Here is a 22225-nt window from a genome sequence, read left to right as displayed (position 1 = left end):
ATTAAACATGATTCACAAAATAACTTGTACAATATGAACGACCCACAAGCGAATCCGTGGTCTACAGAGTCATATCCGGCGATGACACATGACCTTTCCCATCTTAAGAAATGCAGGCCCATGAAAATCAGATCCTCCTGACAGCTAATGAACATTACACCCCTTCTCCTCTCTCTCTCCTCAATCTCATTCCCTCTGCTTCTCTGATTCCTGCGTGGGAAGAGGAAATCTATTCAAGTTGAGTTTATTTTTGGCTCGCAGGAAGTCTGCAAACAGAGGCTCTTGAGTCACCAAAATGCACAATAGGCCTTTGCATCGATTCTGTAGCTCCACTATCCTCACTACAGCTAAAGCTGTGCCAACTAATTACACAAGTCTTGATACGACCACAGCCGCATCTAAAACCCTCTTCTTTCGGCACAATAACTCAGGAAAAACCTCAGGATAACCCAGCCGTACAGTGTGATTTGTCAGAAGGTTCATAGATTATGCACCTTTTTTTCTTTCCTGCATTATCATTGATCAAAACTAATGCGTTTGTCTCATAGGCTAATCCATTTTCCTTAAACAATGTATATATGTCAGATGGATATTGTGTTATGAACAAATCAAATTTCAGTCTATTATCCTGGTCCTAGGTACGCTATCAATCACGCTGCATCCAGCGGTATACCACCGGACTGGGATCAATATCGCTCTGACCCGCATCTTTATCGGCTCATCATTCTCTGCATGGGCACGTGAGTGTGTGTGACTTTAGTGAGTGTGTGTGTGTGTGTGTGTGTGTGAGCATGTACTGTACATCCATGTTGGTCATCTTTATACCTCCACCTCCATTTGTCTGCAAGTGATAAATGAGCAATTGAAGACAGTGAAGGCTCCCGTTCTCTGCTGAGATTGGGGGGTTTTGAAGGCCATAGGCATCCAAGTCTGTCATCCGAATGGAGGATAGTCAGGAATATATGGATAGAGAGATGGGTGGATGGAGACGAAAGTAGCTGGCAAGGAGCAGAAAGAGGTCATGGATCTTTCTGGTGTTTGACTCAGGATGTCAGGAGAGAAGTGGTGATGGATCACATCCCCTGAAGCGGAACAGAGAGAGAGAGATATTGGCACTCTGCTTTCAGTCATCATTTTCAACAGAGATTTGACCTATTGTACGTCTATATACAGTACTTCTTTCATAAGATTTCCTGTGCCAAGAATGTTTAAATGTTATGAATGCTGGTCTGAATGTTTTATACAAAGTTGTAATTATTCCCTCACTGGCAAGTGGCTTGGAAACTGGGGAAGAAAGTGTTGGCTCTCCATATGCTTGTGGATGCCCACAACCACAGCATTAAATCAGGGGGGAAACACTCCCAATTCATCATAGTAATCCCATTCTGTCACAAATGCTGTCTGTACGAGAGCTCAGAGTCAGCTGTGATTTCAAGCATCACCGAGATACAAGAAACTGTTTGGAGTAACAGTTCAGAACTGTAGTCTTGTCTTATTCAGTGATAAGGATGGGTGAAAATGAATCAAAGTGATTGTTTAATTAATAGGTATAGAGTGCATACATCCAGTACATCAAAATATTAATTATTTTGCCAAAATAAAAGGGATCATACTCATTTATTTAGTGCTGACCTGAATATTTCAAATAAAAGATGTTTACATTTAGTCCACAAGAGAAAATAACAGTTGAATTTATAAAAATGACCCTGTTCAAAAGTTTACATACTGTACACTTGATTCTTAATACTGTGTTACCTGAATGATCCATAGCTGTTTTTTAGTGATAGTTGTTCATGAGTCCTATGTTTGTCCATAACAATTAAACTGCCCGCTGTTCTTCAGAAAAATGACACTGAGGACAACTGAGAGACTCATATACAGCTGTTACAGAAGGTTCAAACACTCACTGATGCTTCAGAAGGAAAAACAATGCATTTAGAGCTGGGGGTACAAACTTTTGAACAGAATGATGGCTTATAAATCATGCAGAACAGAATTTCTTATTTTGTTTAAATATCTTTTTTTCATTTAGTACTGCCCTTCAGAGGTCACAGAAGATTCTCAGAATGCAAAATAAGTAAAATTTACCCTGATCTTCAAACTCTAAAAGTTTTCACCCCCCAGATCTTAATGCATGTTTCCTTCTGGAGCAACAGTGAATGTTTGAATCTTCTGTAATAGTTGCAAATTGGTCTCTCAGTTGTCCTCAGAGTGAAAAGATGGATCTCAGGCTCATACACTGAATGTTGGAAAGGGTTCAAATACACAAAAATGCTGAAAAACCAAAACATTTTTTGGACCTGAAGGATTTATCTTTTTTTTTTTTTTTTTTTTTTTTTTTTTATTATTATATGCAAGGTGTACATAAATTGGGATCCCAAACAGGGAAAACAAATAAACAAACAAACAGACAAGACAGGCAAAACAAAACCAATACAGTCAGGAACTAACAGATGTGTGCGTTTGTGTGTGTGTGCGTGTGCATGTAAAGGTAACTGGGTGGACGTGTCACAGTACATACTTTGGAAAACAGGTGATAGAGGGGAGAGAAAAAAAAAAAAGATATATATATGCAAATAATCATACATACATAAACATGTATAAATCAGTATAAGAAAACAAATAACAGATAAAACAAATGTAAAGAAATCAATCAGTGGTAAGGAGTGACTACGAATACTACTACTACAACATCTACTACTACAACTACTACTTCAACAACCACAACTACTACTACAATAACTGCTACAACTACAACCACAACTACTACTACAATCTCTACTACTACGATAACTGCTACTACATCAGCAACTTGAATAATGACAATGGTAGAAATACTTGATAATGATGATAGGATAACAAAAGGACAAATCAGAACAGTAATAATAGTAATGATAACAAAAGTATATGTAATGATAGTAATGAAGAGGTGAGGGGAGGTTTGGGAAATCAGGAAGGGGACAAATGATAATAATAATAATAATAATAACAAAAGTATAAGTAATGATAGTAATGAAGAGGTGAGGGGAGGTTGGGAAATCAAGAAGGGGATAAATGATAATAATAATAATAATAATAACAAAAGTATAAGTAATGATAGTAATGAAGAGGTGAGGGGAGGTTGGGAAATCAGGAAGAGGACAAATGATAATAATAATAATAATAATAATAATAATATTAATAATAATAAGAAGAAGAAGAAGAAGAAGAAAAAGGAAAGAGCAGCAAAAAAAAAAAATTAGAAAAAAGGAACAAAGAGTAGAAATAGAAGTAGAAGAGGAGGAAGGGGAAAAAACATAAGACGCTAAAGGAAAATAATATTAATAATGATATTAATAATAATAAAAATAAAAAAAAGAATGGAAAGAAATATTACAATAATAATAATAATAGTGGTGATAATAAGATTGAAAGAGGTAAATAGTGATAATTATAATATACTCATATTGATAGTAATAATAAAACAACATTAATAATTATATGAGGAGGTGGAAGTTATATGATCAGTGCATAGTGTGTGTCAGTTGCTTTGTGATGCATTAAAAAGGTATGATGTTTAGCATGGAACAGTCCAGTGCAATGCCCAGGCTGCCGTGCCCACATCACCCTTGCCCTGCGAATGTTTTTTTTTTTTTTTTTTTCTCTTTCAATGTTTTTTTTCTTTTTTTTTTCTTTTTTTCTCCCTTTTCCCCTTCCCTTCCTTTCTTTCCCTTCTTTTCTTTTTTTTTCTTTTCTCTTCCTTCACTTATAAATAAAAGAATTGAACTAAAAAAAAAAAAAAAGGATAATAGATATACAAATTAAGAGAAACAGCAGAAATAGAACGAATAGAGTAAATAGAACAAGAGGGGAAATAAAGCAGTACGTAAAGGTTTTTTTTTTTTTTCTTTCCTTTTTTTCCCTGAAGGATTTATCTGAAGAACAGCAGGTAGTTTTCAGGACAAACAAGGGACACATCAACAACCATCACTAAACAAACAAACAAAAAACACAGCTGTGGATCATTCGGGTAACAACACAGTATTAAGAATCAAGAGTATGTAAACTTCTGAACTGGTCATTTTTATAAATTCAACTATTTTCTTATGTGGACTATAAATAAACGTCTTTTATGTGTAATATCTTATTCAGCACTAAATAAAAAATAACATGCATTTTGTATGATCCCTCTTATTTTAGTAAAATAATTACCATTTTGCACATTCTGCAAGGTGTATGTAAACTTTTGACCTCAACTGTATGTATCAGCACGTATGACCTTTGAACTGTACAGTTCATAACTGTATATCTTGCTCTACTTTTCCACTATGTATATATATATTTTATGATTTAGTTTTTTCCCCCATCTGTTCAGCTACTGTGAGGCGACCCTTTTCCCTTAGAGACTAATTATTCATGCTGTGTAACCTCTCTCATTAATACTCACGAAAAAGACAGATGGACATTGCCCATGGAAGACTGCAGTAATGAAATATAGTTTTTGTCACCCATAAAAATATGGTCCAACACACTTTCCAGCATAAGTTCCATGCTAATGCTTAAACGGCATATAGAAGAGAGTGAAATTAGGTTTCCTTGATATAATAATATTGTGATTCCATTAATTCAATAAACTCCTAATTTGATGCTTATTAATAGGAAGTAAGGTAGTTGTTAAATTTTGGTATGGGTAGGTAGGGTTAAGGAATCTAAAATATGGTCATGCAGAATAAAGCATTGATATGTGATTCATGAGTACTAATAAATAGCCAATATTCTTCTAATATGCATGCCAATAAGCAGCTAGTTAATAATGAGAATTGGTCTCTAAACTAAAATGTTACCAAATTATTGCAACATAATGATTTTGCATAAAACAAAAGTATTAGATAAAGCACATAGTTTTGAACTGGTAAAATACACTCATTCCAAATATTGTCTAGTTACATGTGTGCAATACTGGTCATATATTTATTGAATAAATTATTACATCATTTAATAACTTGATAAATATTATGTAATCTTCAAAACTTGCTACTTGATACTAAGTTTGATAAATGTAATGCCATACTACTGGGTACACAGTGTGGATAATCTATTCTCAAAATAACTTTACTACTGTAAATCTGAGTTATTTCATATTTAAATTTTTTACATTGAAAGACATTTTTTTTACATTAAACTGGAAAAAAATGCACTGAGGAAACAATGAATTGGCATCACAATCTTATGAATGGTAGTAGAGGATTCACCAGCATTAGGGGAAGGTGGGTGGCAGGTGTTGGTCTCCATTAGAATGCTTTTACAGGGAATCACATCATGGCCAATCCACACTCCACCTGTCACAATGACCTATTTCCCTTGCAAACGGAATACAATTCCAGGACTTGAGCGGCAGGAGCTGTTTAGTTTTTCTCATTTGGCGTCTCTCCAGAGACGACTGAGGGGAATGGCTTTATCAAGATGCGTATGACATTAATATGTCAGTTTTATATGTACTGTAAAATGAGGGCGCGTGTAATGGGATGGTCCACAAAGTGCTTTGCTATAATCTGTAAATGTTTACGGCAGATTTAATACATTAGTTCACTGTTTTCAGAGTTGATATAAAATTGTGCTAATTAATAACTGCTAATTGGCACACTTGCACTGCTCTAGTATCACACTACAACAGTGTTTTACTGAGCACCATGCACATGCATTGGTTTCATTGTCGATATCAAGCTCAGATTTTGAATTCAGTATTTCAGAATTAAGCTATAAAAAATTGTATATCAATTTTTTTTGTTCTTCTCAGATTTTGGCAGTTATCTTTTTATTGCTTGTAAAATAAAATTCTGGTGTGCACACACTTGCAGACATATCAGAGCTGTAAAACATATCCCACATAGGGGTGGGCGATAAACCGGCAGAAATTTGTCATTTGTTAGAGATTTTCAACTTTCGTGTCTATCACGGTTACAGGCTCACATGTCGTTGCTGTGCCTCATTCTCATGAAAATGTATCATTTGCACATTTTTTAAGCAATGCAGTTTATTTAAAAAGCTGTTGAAAGACAATCAGCAGCAACACAGCTGATTTCACTACATGTGCGTGAGACCTGTTAGAGAGACGGTGCTAATAAAGTGCGGTTGAAGTTATATTTGTCGCTTTATAGGCCTTGAACGGTTAAATACACACGTGTATGTGCTAAAATGTCCATCTTTGCAAGTATCTTTACAAACACAGTCATTTAGGTCTTAAGTGAAAGAAAACAGCTGAAAAAGAAAACATGTGTAACAGTGTATTGGATACAGGCAGCTCTTAAAGTGGTAGCAGTCTAGTATTTCTGCTGTCTGTCATTCATGTTAATCAAACAACAAAAGAGAGAAAATGTTTCACTGCTCCTGACTAAATCACTTTTGTAACTTTAATAAAAAGAAGTATATATTTAATTTATACAGGAAAGAATATACAAGAATGACAAGAATTATAAAATTTCTATGGTATCAAAGATTTTTTTTACCAAAATGACCTTGTTTAAAGCAAAAATAACTATATTGTGATAAATATTGTTACTGTGAAATAAAATTACTCATATCGTGATATAAGATTTTGATCAAAACTGTAAAAATGTGAGCCAGACATGAATCTTTTAGACAGATATATTAAAATTGTAGAGAAAATGGGAACTTCTAAAGAAAAAATATAGCATTAAGTACCGTATACGGGATGCCTAAGTTTATTTAACTATATTACAAAGAAATACTAATGTATTCATGACAAACTATATATCGTTGGGAAGATCTTAAGACTCCTAAAAATATCTTTAAAAAGGCACTCAAAAGCCTTGTGAAAAAAATATAACAAGCCTTTATTCACATGGCTTTTCTAAATAGATATTTTACCACTGATTTGTGTTACAAATTGTGTAGGAAAAGTAATAGATTAATTTATGACAAGATTGCACCTCAAAAAAAATATAAGAGGGGTTCAGACCTGTTTCACAAAAATACTTTCTTCATTGGCTTTTTCCCTATCACGCTTTAGAAATAATAAGAAATTATATATCACTTAAAAACTTAATAGTAATAGTAAATAATATCCCCTTTTTTAAATCAAGCCATTCTCAGCTCCTTGGCTATGTGATGTTAGACCAAGGCCACTCCCACAATAGTTGATTGACACGGCCGTCTTACCTTAGACCCGCCCTGAGTGAGCTGATGTTTTTTAAGAGAATGCCGTTCTACCTAAATGTGTCTATGTTTGCCAGAAACATTCATGGTCCGGCTTTACCTAGAGAAATGAGTATAAGATTTTTTTTAAATCTTTGCAATTGCCTTTTCTAATAATGTTCTAGTTAGCAAATTTTGTGGCTGAAGAGAGGGGCGGGGCAAGCGGAGCTCATAGGATTTAAAGGGACATGCAAGAAAATGGGTTGCTGTAAAAAAAAAAAAAGAAATAAAAGAGTTGATTTTGACAAAGTAAATGGTGTTCTTTTACACTACCATTGAGAAATTTTAACCAAAGTATGCTATAGACTTTTCATTGAGACCCTAAAGAATCATATCAACTTGCCGATGACCCCTTTAACTACATTTTTCGTCAAATGCAATTTGTTTTTACCAGAAAAAAGTTATGTACAGACCATGAACTATGGGTGATGTGTATCTGGTTGATTCCTGTTGTTCTGAATCAGATGGATGACACTGACACGACAGTAAAGGACATTCACACCGCCAGTGTGAACCCCAGTGCTGTGTGAATCAGTGGCTTTGCAATTGGCTGTCTAAAGATTTGCTGTAAATGAGCTCCTCTCTTCCTGTTTGTGTGTGTGATATGAGTGTGTGGCATGTAGGTGTTTGAGATCTGTGGCTTTGCACTCCAAGCTGCAACAGCCCCCTCCCATTAGACTGTCACAAGGCCCAATAATAACCTCTCTAATAACAGGGTTGGCTCTCTCTCACTCTCTCTACTGCGCTCTCTCTGTATCTCTCTCTCTCTCTCTTTCTTGGAACAAATGTTCTTCTTCATATCCAACGTCACGCAATTAGTGTGGCTGAATGAGGATATGCTCACCATCTGCAGTTAGCCACATTTGGCTGTGTGCCTTACAAAAAGCCCAAAATTGGGATGACGAAGTTGTTCATATGAGTGATTCAGTCAAATCACATACCTGACGAAGGGGTTTATCCCAGCTAATTTTTGCTTACAATAGATAGCCTGACTGATAAATAGGACAATCAGTCTTGATTTCTGTGAACTTAGTTCAAGCAATTACTGGGTGTGAGCTTTCCAAGAAGAGCCTTGATGAAAGCCTGGGCTCTGACAACATTTGAAAATACATCGGAATGAAAAGGAAATTGAGATTTTCTTAAATCAGAGGCTCTAGGAGTAATGATGAGGCTTCACGTTGAATTAGTGCCCTAGTAAACGTAGTGCTGCCTTGTGTCCCATGAGGCTTAATTTGCACTGATCTTAATGACTCTGACAGAGAGCGGCTGAAAGTTTGTGATTCTGGATTAAATGAAAGTAGTGTACTAGGGGACTACTTGACTAGTTGTTTGATTTAGTCATTAGTCTATTGTAGTCATGCATTGATTGTAAAAGTGCTTGAACTGCTCTGTCTGGTTAAATTTGTGTGTGTGTGTGTGTGTGTGTGTGTGTGTGTGTGTGTGTGTGTGTGTGTGTGTGTGTGTGTGTGTGTGTGTGTGTGTGTGTGTGTGTGTGTGTGTGTGTGTGTGTGTGTGTGTGTGTGTGTGTGTGTGTGTGTGTGTGTGTGTACCTGGTATTCATCACGTTATAGGGACCAAATGTCCCCACAAGGATAGGAATACCAGTAGATTTTGACCTTGTGGGGACATTTCTCAGGTCCCCATGAGGAAACAGGCTTATAAATCATGCACAATGAGTTTTTTTGATGAAGTAAAAGTGTGCACAATCTCCTGTGAGGGCTAGGTTTAGGTGTAGGGCGATAGAAAGTAAGGTTTGTACAGTATAAAAACCATTACGCCTATGGAATGTCCCCATAAAACATGTAAACCCAACGTGTGTGTGTGTGTGTGTGTGTGTGTGTGTGTGTGTGTGTGTGTGTGTGTGTGTGTATTTAAATCTGAACTTGAAACATTGAAATCTTTAGCAACATTGTTTGGAACTAAAAAGTTTTAAAAACGCATAAGTTAACTCTGAGCGCTCCAAAGGACCTAGTTCCTCTTGAATACTTCATTGTGATTCTCAATTCTGCTTTCCTTTGTACATTGTCTGTCTATCATCTAAATCTTAGCTTTCTTCCCCTCCCTCTGAGAAGAACAGAAAAGTATGTCAAGACTTCTCAGCCTTGAATAATCCTTTCAAGTACTGTCAGACAAAAAAGCATTTTGAAAGCCTGACTGTTGCTGGGTAATGTCAGACATAGATGTTCATTGAACTAACAGGGTATTTGATCAGATCAGCTCTGCTTGGTTAGGTTTGAGTACATATTGTTTTGTGCAAAGTGGTTGTGGTTCCACTTTGCGAAGAGCAAGACCTTTTATTGAACTGTTTGTTGCTGACGAAGGGGTTAATGACTAATACATGTCTCTAAAATAGATAAAAGGAATATCTTTAAAAAAAAGTTTAAAACACATATATACCTTGTACTCATGTTGATTTCATATGATTTTAAAAACTTAAATTTTATCTTATTTAATTAAGAAATATTATTTTGGGGAAGTCACACAACATTTTAAAGGAGAAGTTTCCTTCCAGAACAAAAAATGACAAATAATTTACTCACATCCTTGTCTTCACTCGTAAAGAAATCATGTTTTTTTGAGGAAAACATTTTATGACTTTTATGGTGTCTGCGAGTTTGAACTTCCAAAATGCAATTTAAATACAGCTTCAAACGGCTGTAAATGATCCCAGCCGAGGAAGAAGGGTCTTGTCTAGTGAAACGATCGGTTATTTTCTAAAAAATATTTACAATTTATATACTTTTTTTTTTTTTTTTTTACCTCAGATGCTCTGTGCTTTCCAGTTCAAGACAGTTAGGGTAGGTCGAAAAACTCCCATCTTATTTTTCCCTCCTATTTTCTTTCTCCTACATTGCTGTTTTACCTTTTTTTTTTGTAAAAGGCGTTTGACTTTCTTTGCCCGTTCACTTTGTAAACACTGAATCTGTACTTCTAAAGCGATGTAGGATGATTTTGAAGATGGAGGAGAAAATGAGATATATATTTTTTTTTGACCTACCCTAAATGTCTTGAACCAGAGTGCACAGAGTACATTCAGAGTTAGACAAGACGAGCATTTGAGGTTAAAAAGTATATAAATTGCAACAAAAATTTTTTTTGAAAATAAACAGTTGTTAGATAAGTTGCTTCTTCCTCGGCTGGGATTGTTTAGAACCCTTTGAAGCTACATTTAAACTGCATTTTGGAAGTTCAAATTCACAGACACTATAGAAAGTCCATTATATGGAGAACATTCCTGAAATGTTTTTACAAATGAAGACAGAAAGACATGAACATTTTGGATAACAACGGGGTGAGTAAATTGTCTGTAAATTTTTTGTTCTGGAAGTGAACTTTAACTTTAATATTACTAATTCTTGGAATTTTAATTCAGATATTTTAAGACATTATATCGCTCAAAAATGAAAATTCTGTCATTAATTACTCATTCTCATGGAGTTCCAAACCCGTAAGAACTTTATCTTCAGAACACAAATTAAGGTAATTTTGATAAAATCCGAGAGATTTCTGACCCTTGCACAGACAGCAACACAACTACCTTGTTCAAGGTCCAGAAAGGTAGCAAGGACATTGTTAAAATAGTCCATGTGACATCAGTGGTTCAACCTGAATTCTGTGAAGCTCAAGCTACGAGAATACTTTTTGTCATGGTACTCATAAACCCATGTCGAAGACTGACAGGAAAGAGAAGAAATGGTTGAATAAAGTTGTTATTTTCATTTTATTCTAAATTTTATGAAGCTACGAGAATACTTTTTGTGCGGAAATAAAACAAAAATAACAACTTTATTCAACCATTTCTTTTCTTCCCTGTCAGTCTTCGACATGGGTTCATGAGAGTACCAGGACAAAAAGTAAATCACGAAATGTATTCTCGTAGCTTCATAGAATTCAGGTTAAACCTCTGATGTCACATGGACTATTTTATCGATGTTTTTACTATCTTTCTGGGCCTCTAATATGTTCGTTGCATTGCTGTCTATGCAGGGTCAGAAAGCTCTTGGATTTCATCAAAAATATCTCAATTCATGCTCCGAAGATAAACGTAGAGCTGACTAGTTTGGAACGACATGAGGGTAATTAATGACAGAATTTTCATTTTTGAATTAACTTTTCCTTTAAATTAATTCATAGATTTCCTGTTGTCCTGTTATTGGCCCACAGAGCCAAAAAAAATCCATGAAAACATTTACAGTGTGCTCACAGTCATTTATGTCTTTCTATATATTCCCTGCAGACCATCAGGTCACTTGGGAGCCGTACTGTGCGTGGATGCCTCCGACCCTCGCTGGATGATTCCATCTCTGTGATGAAAGGCTTATCCAGCAGCCGCAGCCACCACCACGTGGTGACCTGTGACCCCTCTTTTGACTCCATGGGTCACCACTTGGACCACAAGCCCTACCTCATCAGCCAGATCGACAACCCCCACCCGGTCGACCACTCTTACTACTCCCAGAGAAGCCCCTACCAGCCTGACTGCGTGGTGCCTTACGGGACCTTCCCCCGCCGACACTACAGCTCTCAGCACGAGCTGAAGGAGGAGACCGCTGTGGTTCCCTACACCGGGGGAGGGGTTCCAGCCAACAAGGGCCAACAGCGCCTCCCTGTCGCCCTGTTGGATCAGTTGGACCGGCAACTTCCAGTGCCTCGGGACGGCTATCACACACTGCAGTACAAACGTGCTGCCGCAGCCTTGGAGCAACGGAGCGACAGCCCTGGCCGAATCAGGCACCTGGTGCACTCCGTTCAGAAGCTCTTCACCAAGTCCCACTCACTAGAGGGCCCACACCACGGTCACGGCCACGGCAAGGGCAGCATCAACGGAGGCAAGGCCAGCCCCGATGGAGAGCCCCCTGCTATTCGGCATCGCAAGCGAAGCAAGAGCAGGGAACGCTGCAAGTCAGCTGAACCCAAGAACAGGACGCCACCTTCTGGCTACTGGAGCTCGGATGAATTGGAACGCGAGGCCTGCCTGTTTCACCATGGACCACCGGGCGTCATGACCATGGGCCGTCACCCGGATAAGTCGCAGTCACAGTACTTCTTGGAAGCCTACAGCACCATCAATGACCAGGCACTAAAAAACTCCCGCAGCAGCAATGATTTGGGCAAGTGCTCGACGTGCACGAGCATCCCGCTGAGCGTGGACGCTTCACAGCTCGTGAAGAAGAGCTCATGGTCGTCCTCTCTCACGGTGAGCAGAGCACGTCAAGTCTACCAGAAGGCCTCGGTAAATGTAGATAAGGCTCTAGTGAAAGCAGAGGCTTGTCAGCAGGAGCGCTCATGCCAATTCTTGCAGGTATGCAAAAAGCCTTTCGATTCTCCCCTACACCCACATGCTCACCTAACCCTCCTCCACCTTTCCACCACCCCTCCTCTTCCTTCTCCACCACTGGAGAGAGCCTCCAGTTTTGATTTGAGTTCTGCTGAGAAGTAAGTGCAACCCACTAGCTGCCTTACTTTCTATTTAGCTGACAAGCATCTGTTTGGAACCATTCGATCTCTGACTGGTATTATTTCCCTCTCTAAACCTGAAATCACATTTTTTACCAATGTTTTTACTGAGTTGTTATTTTGTTGGGCTTTGTTTAAGTTTGTATGTCTGTGTCTGTGTAGGTGGTGGGATTGGATGGAGCAGACTGGATGAGTGGTGTTCTTGTGGATGTGTATAAAGAGAATAGACTCTAGCCTTTATAACTGGTGTCATGAACTGTTAGATTGTATCTTACCATACTTTTAGCAGATTAGCCTGCTAGCTGTGCATGATTCAGAATTGAAGAATTGGCTCCCTTTCAATTCATGAATTTTCACTGTGAATTCACTGTGTGCTCTGATTAGTAGTGTTGGGCGATATGCTCAATTTTCATATCGCCCTATCGTCAGCCTGAGAGATCGCCGATACACGATACTATCGTGCTAATTTAATTAATTATCTATGTACTAAATTCCTTATTCGTTTAAACCTAAGGTAGACTTTCTTTTGGCATATGATTAAGTTGTGCGTGTACAGAGCGCTGACTGTAATTCTGCCGGAAGTTACTTTCGGTTTCATTCTCTACTATCGTCAGTGAGTGAGTTGTAAATGTGCCAGAATGTAAATGAATGAATCTTTCTTTACCCGTTATATTGCGATAATGTTACTGCTGAATGTCTGACCGTTGTCATCAGGTGATGTTGTAGTTCAGTTCATATTAAATGCGGAGAAGTGATGCGCGTGTAATTCACGTGCATATGTTTTAGCGCCATTTGATCGCATCGTAATTCTATTTAACGCCTATAGACGTTACTGAGATGAATGTTTATGTTTACTATATACAGACTGATTATGATACATCGTAAATAATTCAGCCTGAACCAGGTTTTACTACCTCTGCAATGCTAATATAATATACTGTAACACTCCCTTTAGAATCAGTTAATCTACCACCGTACTGTATGATGAAAATCTCCCATTTTCACTGCACGAGGTGCGTTAAGGCGCTGTGGCCTCTCTATGCGTGTTTATACCGCGGCAAGTTTCTGAAGCATCCTAGAACAGACTCTCTGTGCTGCATTGCTAAAGTTAAGTTCTTTGTTGACGGATAATAATAATAATCGTCTAACTATCGTCAAAGGCATCAGCAACAGGCGATATCTCTGACTATCGTCGATACACGATACTATCGTCTATCGGCACAACCCTACTGATTAGCAAGCTATTTAATGTGTTGTGATTGGCTAAATAACTCAAGCGTGTGACGGAAATGTTACGCCCTTCCCATGTTGTGATTATTTGACATTATTATAAATGAGGCATTTGTTGCATCCAGTGAGGACATAATTACTGATTATATTGACTCATACTGTCTTTTTACGCATTGTGTTGTGTTGCGCCACGCCGCATAAACATAACACCATGTCTGCATTTGTCATCGTAGAAAAACAACGAAAAACAACAAGCACTATTCTACACTGCTCAAAATTTGCATTTGAATAGTCAGTAGCAAATTCTTTAATTATAAAAATGTACTTACAGGCTGTGAATCAGAATCACCAGACTGTCCTTGGCAAAGTTGGAATTGCCCCACTTTAAAGTGTACACAGTCGGCATTATAGGCTACTCTCCCAGGTTCAGGAAACAGTCCTCCATCAAATGTGCTGCACACATCCGAATATTTGTGTTGTACTGTTTTGGAACAGTGTTGTAAATATAACTTAACCACTGATTTCTACTCAATTGGAAGGCCAAACAAAGTACTTATGCTTTTGCAACTAAACACACAGTGCCTCCACAACATGGCGGCTGCAACAATACTACAGTGAGAATAAAAGATCCTTGCATATACATTTGGGTGGTGTTATGAAAATCTTTCCACACTGTTTGAATGAGCTGTTTTAGGAAGCCGTGGCTGAGTCTTAACTTTTATGAAGAATGTCTCTTTAGGTTTGAGACTTCAATCTTGGCAGCTTTACAGACTTTATAAATGTACAAACAGCTTGTAACACTCCAAAGACAAAGGAAAAAATGAGAAGACATTTTTTATGTATAATTGCTATGTTCTCAGCGCTTTTGTCTCTACAGGGAATGTGTCAATTATTAGAATGACGATTAATATTAATCACCATGTCAGAAATAAAACAACACATTAGTTAGGATGAGAGAGAACTCACTGTATCTTATATTATTTTTAGTTTTTCAATTACTTTTGTACGTAAGGCTGCACATTCCTCACAGTCCTAGTGAACAGACAAATGAGGTAACGTGTTACGTTATACATGTATTAAACGAGCGAACTAGAGAAGATCTTAAGACCACCTGCAGCGCACTGTGAATCAGAGTTTGCACGTGGGCAGCCACATACTAATTCAGAGGCTAAATTGAGCTGGCAGGATGTCTCACATGTTCTCTATCATGCTCTGTCAATACAAAGAATAATTGGCATCTTTCTTCAGGGCTAAATCTGGACGCCAGTTGCCATAGTAACCGTGAGTGACAGGGCATTGCACTATGCTGTTCTTGTTCTAACGGTTTGTGGAAAGATTCTTTAGACATTTGGCAAGTTGTGATTTGCTGTCGGTATCAAGTTAGAATTATGTTCATGTGCTTGTTCTTTTGAGAGTTTGTACATACTTGGCATGGGTGGGCACAATAGTGATCGATCAGCATAGGCTTTTCAATAATTCTTTAAATTTTAGTAGGTTGCATCCTTAAATTAAAGACTTTTCAAATATATTTTTTATAGAATGGCAACTGTGACAGCTCTCCACAGGCAGATTCTTTAACTTGCCAATCAGAACACTTTGAGGTCCTTTCTGCCTGTCAATCATTTTATGCGTTCACAGGGAAGACCATATATGGTAAACAGGAAACTGAAAGCATGGTAGGTGAAGCAGATCATCTGAGTTCATTTCACTGCAAAAAAAGATTTTCTTACTTAGATTTTTTTTGTCTTGTTTCCAGCCAAAATATCTAAAAATTCTTAAATCAAGAACACTGTAAAAGGTTTTCACCAGATTCAACTTAAAAACCTAAGTTCAGCAGCTGACTTAATATTTTAAGTTAAATCAACTTAAAACTACAAGTCATTTTAACTCATTACAATATAATGAGTTGATTTAACTTGTAAGTTAAAATGACTTAAGTTGATTTAACTTAAAATTTTAAGGCAGCTGCTAAACTTAAGTTTTAAAGTTGAAATTGTTGAGAACTTTTTACAGTGAAGGATTTTCTAGACAAGTAAAAATAATCTTGTTTTCTGTTTGAAATAAGAATTTTTGCTTATCCCATTGGTAGAATATTTTGCTTGTTCTAAGCAAAAACTCACTTAATTTTGACTTGTTTTTTTTTCTGAAAACAAGAAAATAATTTTTACTCATGTAGAAAATCCTTCTTGATTTAAGAATTTTTAGATATTTTGGCTGGAAACAAGACAAAAAATCTAAGTAAGAAAAGCATTTTCGCAGTGGTGTTAGTTGTGCGAGAATGCTAGCAAAAAAGCACAAGGTTTTGATAATCGTTTTGACATTTGAGATGATTTGCAGCTATTTTTTTAAAGAGATAGTTTACCCGAAAATGAAAATTCTGTCATTGATTACTTAATCTCATGTCGTTCCAAACCTGTAAGAAATTTGTTTATCTTCGGAACACAAATGAAGATATTTTTTATGAAATCTGAGAGCTTGCGTGTTATTCTGTTTAATTACACAGCCCTCATCTTAAGAAAGTTCCAGCTAGCAGCTACCATTGCTTACCATACTTTTAAAAGTGTCCTACATGAGGCCTGAATAATCACTAAATAAAGATATAAACTGAAATTCTCTTAATGAAAGGAAATGATGCTCTCATGTGGGTCACAGTCTTTCATTCCTTGAAATGATCAAGCGAGGCCCAATCTACTGTAAGGACTCTGAGCTTTCTACCCAGGTCTGCTCAACAGAATTTATTCTCATTTTGTGCTCATCAGACTTGTGTGGGTGTTGGTGGTATCTTTGAAGGAAGTTTTTGTGTTTGTCGGGTCTGTGAGCGTGTGTGTGGGCAAAAGAACCGGTGTTACTGGAGTCATTCTTCCTCTGACTGCCTTTTATACACTTCCTGACGTCAAGGCCAGCCGTTTCCCCAGTAACGCAAGCTCTGCGGTGATTCATATAATCACAGTGAAATTCTTTAAAGTGGGATTTTCTCTCGATGCCAGCCAAGAATCTCTTTCCAAACCTTAAAATGAACCTCCATGCAGAGTGATACATTCAGCATACCAGCTCGACACACAGCTGCGCTGTATGTTAGCAGGAGTTTCTATGGCTTTAGTAATTTGCATGCTCACATTCTGACACTTATTGAATAGATATTTGAATTTTGCACTGAAGCAGTGTCAAATAGAGAGAGGGGGGTGGATGTTCCCAGACCCACATAATAATATGTGACCCTGAACCACAAAACCAGTCTTAAGTAGCACGGGTATATTTGTAGCAATAGCCAAAAATACATTGTATGGGTCAAAATTATCCATTTTTCTTTTATGCCAAAAATCATTAGGATATTAAGTAAAGATCATGTTCCATGGAGATATTTTGTAAATTTGCCTACTGTAAATATATCAAAATTTAATTTTTGATTAGTAATATGCTTTGCTAAGAACTTCATTTGGATTTTCTCAATATTTCGATTTTTTTGCACACCCAGATTCAGTTGTGTCTCGGCCAAATATTGTCCTATCCTAACAAACCATACATCAATGGAAAGCTTCTTTATTCAGCAATTTATTCAGAAATGTAAAAAATTTAGCCTTATGACTGGTTTTGTGGTCTAGGATCACATATAAATAAGTAAATAAATAAATTATGGTAGCCCATTGTGTTTTTATTTTTATTATTTTGTAATTACAGATAAAGATTTTAAAAAAGACCAATATTCTGTTTAATTATTTTTCCCTGACATACTGGGATTCAGCCAAATTTAGTAATTAGTGAATTATTTTTGTTGTTTTAATTTTATTTATTTTTATTTATTTATTGCAAATTTTGTTAGACATTTAAAAAAAATTAACTAATACTGTGGATCCTTGTTTTATATGATAACAGTAATGCCAAGTAGTACCAATATTTGTTAATTTACCTATCATGAACTAATAATAGAGCATTTATAACAAACTGGCAGGTATTTTGGTAACTTGGTATTACAATGTGTTCAGCCCTTCTTTGAGGTCAAATATATGGGCCATTCTACAGAATTGGTTCAAAGTCAGAGTTGGAAATGTCTTGGAAAAAAAGTGTTTTGTGTGTATGCAAATTGTATAATATCCAAGGTACACATTGCTAGTAATTGTGCAGTTAATTCTCATATTGTATTTTCAGAAAGTTTTCAAATATTTGTTAATTTAATAAGAAGGGTTACATTGGCCTATTAAGATTTTGCTTACATCTTCCTTATATATATATAATTTTATTTTTTTTAATTAAGTTTTCAGAGGTCAATTTCAACAATATTTCAATCGTGATCTGTGAGATTTGTTGTATTTTGAATTAATTTTTCTTTATAAAAGGCAAAATGTTTTCAAACTTAAGAATTAGATTGAATATACATTCAATCAAACACTATCACAACATCTAAGTTGATAATTGAGTATACTTTTGACAAAACTTCCTGTTTTGCTAGTGACTACACGTTTTCGGTAGTGACAGTAATGTTAAATGCTGACATGTTTCAGTCATTACTGTTACTGTAGTGACAATTTTAACACCCAAAAAAAGATGCCACTACTGAAGCGTCTTTAAAAATTTCGGTCTTGACTGTTTCTTGACAATTTTATGGAATAAACCCCAAAAATACAAAGACTGTTTTGGTCATGACAATTTAAGATCCTTCTGAGCCTAGCTCAAAGATGCTAATCAGCACATGGTTATCTAGCACAGTTCTGAACAGTTGTACACAAATAAAAACGAAATGTTATGGAATAACTCCCAAAAAAAGTGTGATTAGTTATAGAAAAATGACGTTCAGTAGTGACATTCTTTGAAGTTACTTACAGATTATTTCATACTTTTAAACACATTTACCTTGAAATGATGGAGCATATCTACTCACCATAGCTATGAGAGAGAATGACACACAAATATTTCCTGATCATAAATGTAGGGGTGTTAAAAGATATTTTTAAAAACAACAATGAAATAAAATGCAAAATTTAGGGTTAGGGTTTGGGACAGCCACCTCCTAATTTTAAGATTTTTTTATTTTTATTTTTGCTGTTTTTCAGCCCTAGGCCCACTTCAGAATGGGTCCCTTCCCACTTGAAGTTGTGGTTTCCTCATTTTACTGCATATTTTATTACATCAGACATGCTTTTATGTAGTCTTAATGAGCATTTGTCAAGGCTTTATTACAATTAGATTGTTAGCATTTGATTATCCTAGAACCAACTAGTTGAAAATCAAAGCTTTTCCCTTTAGTCAGTCTGAGTTGTTCCTCTCTCTTGAAAGCACAGTCCAACTTCTCATACTTTCAGAGAGTCCTATTGATGAGAGTTTGCCCTGGGAGAGCTGCACTGAGACAGATGCTTAACTACCCAGGGAGGCGTCGTTAGTGTAATCATGCAAGCTCACACCGGCAGCCTCATTAATTATCTCTGCCGGCTCAAAGAGAGGAAGTGGAGATCAGAATGTCTGTGCGTGTATGTATGTATGTATGTATGGGTGATTTGTGGAGCCGAGCGCACGGGAGGCTGTTTGGACGGTGACATGCACCTTTCTGAAGAGGTTCATGACACAGTGTCACCTCTGACCCCGCAGGTTCCTCAAGATGAGTGGGGAGGCTTTCCATTGGGGAAAGAGGAGGATATCCCGTGCAGACGCATGCGCAGCGGGAGCTACGTGAAAGCCATGGCGGAGGATGACAGCGGAGATTCGGACGGCAGCCCTAAACCCTCGCCCAAGATGCAGGCACGACGGGCCAGCTACCTCAAAGCCACCCAGCCATCACTGACAGAGATGACCACTCTAAAGTAAGTTCTGAGATTGAGATCCGTAGTATCATTTGTTTTAACATTTGTTTTGCACAGATAGTTTTTATCTTGAACTTATTGTTAATTAAAACTAAAACCACTTGAGAACCATTTTGTTACTTTATATAAAAAAAGTTAACTGAAATAAAATATAAAAATATTAAACTTTATGTAATGTAGCTACTTGCCAAGACATTATTTATCATTTATTTTTTAACTAAACTACCGAAAACTAAAATAATATTTAAGAACTTAATAGACATTTATATGAGCGAGAGAGAAAAAAAGCTAAAACAAAAAAAAAAAACAATACACAATAGCTGGGTTTTCATCCAAAGTTGCAAATTTAACATAAACGTAAATATAGAATGTGGAATATTGCATAAAACATTTGTGAATAACCATGAATCAGCTAATATGTTTCAATCCAATTAGATAAAGAGAACAAAATCGTCATTTCCTTATTAACTGGCAATAAATATTACTAAGAAAAGTAGGAAACTGACAATTTTCAGTTGGAAATTGGCATTTCCAAAGTTTGTTTCTTATGTGATACTTAAAAATGTGCATAAAACAGGATGATGGAAACAGCTACTGACAGAAAAGTAAAAATTAATAAAAAATATTGATAAAAAAACTTATTACTAAATAGTTACTAAAATAACACAGAATCATATATATATATAAATAAATGCAGGCTTGGTGAACAGAAGATGCCTCTTTAAAAAACATAAAAAATCCTACTATTTAAAAACTTTTGAATGTTCGTGTGTATATATATATATCATAAATCTCTGAATGATTGTTTACTGTAGGTAAGATGAAACATGGTTCTGACAGGTATAGAATAGTCAGTACAAACACAAATGAAAATTGTTGAAAAAAGTGAGCTAAAAAAAGGAGTCACATGCAATAGCCAATACTTTAAACTGGTTAGATTATCTAGGTAATTGGCCACCTATTTTCTTTCTGTAAAAAAGACAGTTCAGTCCTGACATCTTTAGACCTTCCATTCTCAACTGCAGCACTTCTCTGAGAAGCTGTGACAAATTGGATATTTTCAGATAATGAACTACTAAATTGATCAGCGACCATGTGCTGCAATTTCATCTAGTAATGTCTGATTCAAGAGTAGCTTTGTAATGATTCATTTTAACCAGTTTGGAAGTCGAACTAAATTCGACTCTTGAGTTATTGATTGAACTCAATCTTTTGAACGAGTTGAATTGATTAGTTGAGTGAATGACTTGCTGAATCAGAAGACATCATGCTGGGTGATGTTTCACCTGAAAGCTGATCCCATGACCAGCATAGAAGATTTGTTGTGGAAATGGGAGAAAAACAGTATTAAAAAATATTAGAAAGCTATAACCAATGAGCAAAAAATGTATGATATCCTATTGTGTTAATTTTTAGACCAATTTTGAACCAATCCAGTAAAACCAATCATCCAACCTTCCAACACCTTCAAAATAAAAACATCTGGACTGAATTGATGGCAGTATTTTCAAGTTTTTATTCTATAGAGTTCCACAATAAAGCGCCCTCTATACCTTGTATTACTTAAACTGCAAGTAAAGTGAAATAAAAGTAAACATGAAAGTGTTTGATGTTGGCAACAGCTCTAACCATGTTCTTCCAAAACCTGGCATCTCTTGAAGAATGACTGTGCTTTAGCCACGTAATAGTCATCCAGCTGGCCATCTAACAGCTTGCAATCCCCTGCCTGTCCAATACCCATTTTAAAGCGCACCAGCGCTATAGTCAACACCTTTAACACCTGCCAAGCATGCAGATCTGTTAGCATGTAGCTTTAAAGAGTGACGAGTTTATTAACTGTCTGTTTTATCTGCTGTGCTGCACTCGTCTCCCCACGGAGAGATGCAGGGAAAGTCTGTTTTTCTAGTCAAGGTATTAATTTGTCTGGGATCTCTGTTTCAGTTTCTCATTTATTTCAGCAGTTTTATGATAAGACATGTCAATTTAGTCAGGCTTTTGTCATTTTCCAGTGCTGCTCATAAAAAATTAATTATTTTTGTTCTAAAATAAAAAAAGAATAAAAGCTATACATTAAAAATAAACCTAGCTGAAAATATTAATAAGAACTATAATACAGTATCAAACTATAAATGAGAAGTGCAGGGAAAGTCTTTTTTTTTTGTCAAGATATTACTTAGATCTCAGAGACTTATATCGCTGTTTCAGTTTCTCATCTTATTTCATGATAAGATGTACATTTAGTCAGGTTTTTGTCATTTCCCAGTGCAATTTCCAAACTGCCTGCTGTTCATCAGAGAAATCCTTAGGTTTTTCAGCATTTCTGTGTATTTGAACCCTTTTCAACAATGACTGTTTGATTTTAGGATCCATCTTTTCACACAGACAACTGAAGGACTCATATGCAACTATTACAAGAAGTTCAACCACTGACTGCTTCAGAACGAAACACAATGCATTGAGGGGGAGGGGGTGAAAACTTTTTGATTTAAAGAGATTTGATGTAAATTTTAACTTATTTTTGTCTTCTGGGAAACATGTATGTATTTTATGTA

The 22225-nt window shown here is 36.4% G+C and overlaps 1 protein-coding gene across 1 annotated transcript in view; it reads left to right on the top strand.

Annotated features, from left to right (window-relative positions):
• The window catches only part of dlgap1a (discs, large (Drosophila) homolog-associated protein 1a), a 164729-nt gene that overhangs the window by 90747 nt on the left and 51757 nt on the right, over positions 1 to 22225 (top strand). The window contains exons 3-4 of the mRNA XM_073848332.1: positions 11432 to 12496; positions 19462 to 19673. Coding sequence (XP_073704433.1) covers positions 11504 to 12496; positions 19462 to 19673 — 1205 coding nt within the window. The 5' untranslated portion in view covers positions 11432 to 11503. The remainder of the gene's footprint in view (positions 1 to 11431; positions 12497 to 19461; positions 19674 to 22225) is intronic.

This window comes from Garra rufa, chromosome 10, assembly GCF_049309525.1.
Source record: "Garra rufa chromosome 10, GarRuf1.0, whole genome shotgun sequence".
NCBI classification, from domain to species: domain Eukaryota; kingdom Metazoa; phylum Chordata; class Actinopteri; order Cypriniformes; family Cyprinidae; genus Garra; species Garra rufa.
The sequence above is the reverse complement of the archived record's forward strand: the minus strand, read 5'-3'. Positions and strand labels throughout refer to the sequence as shown.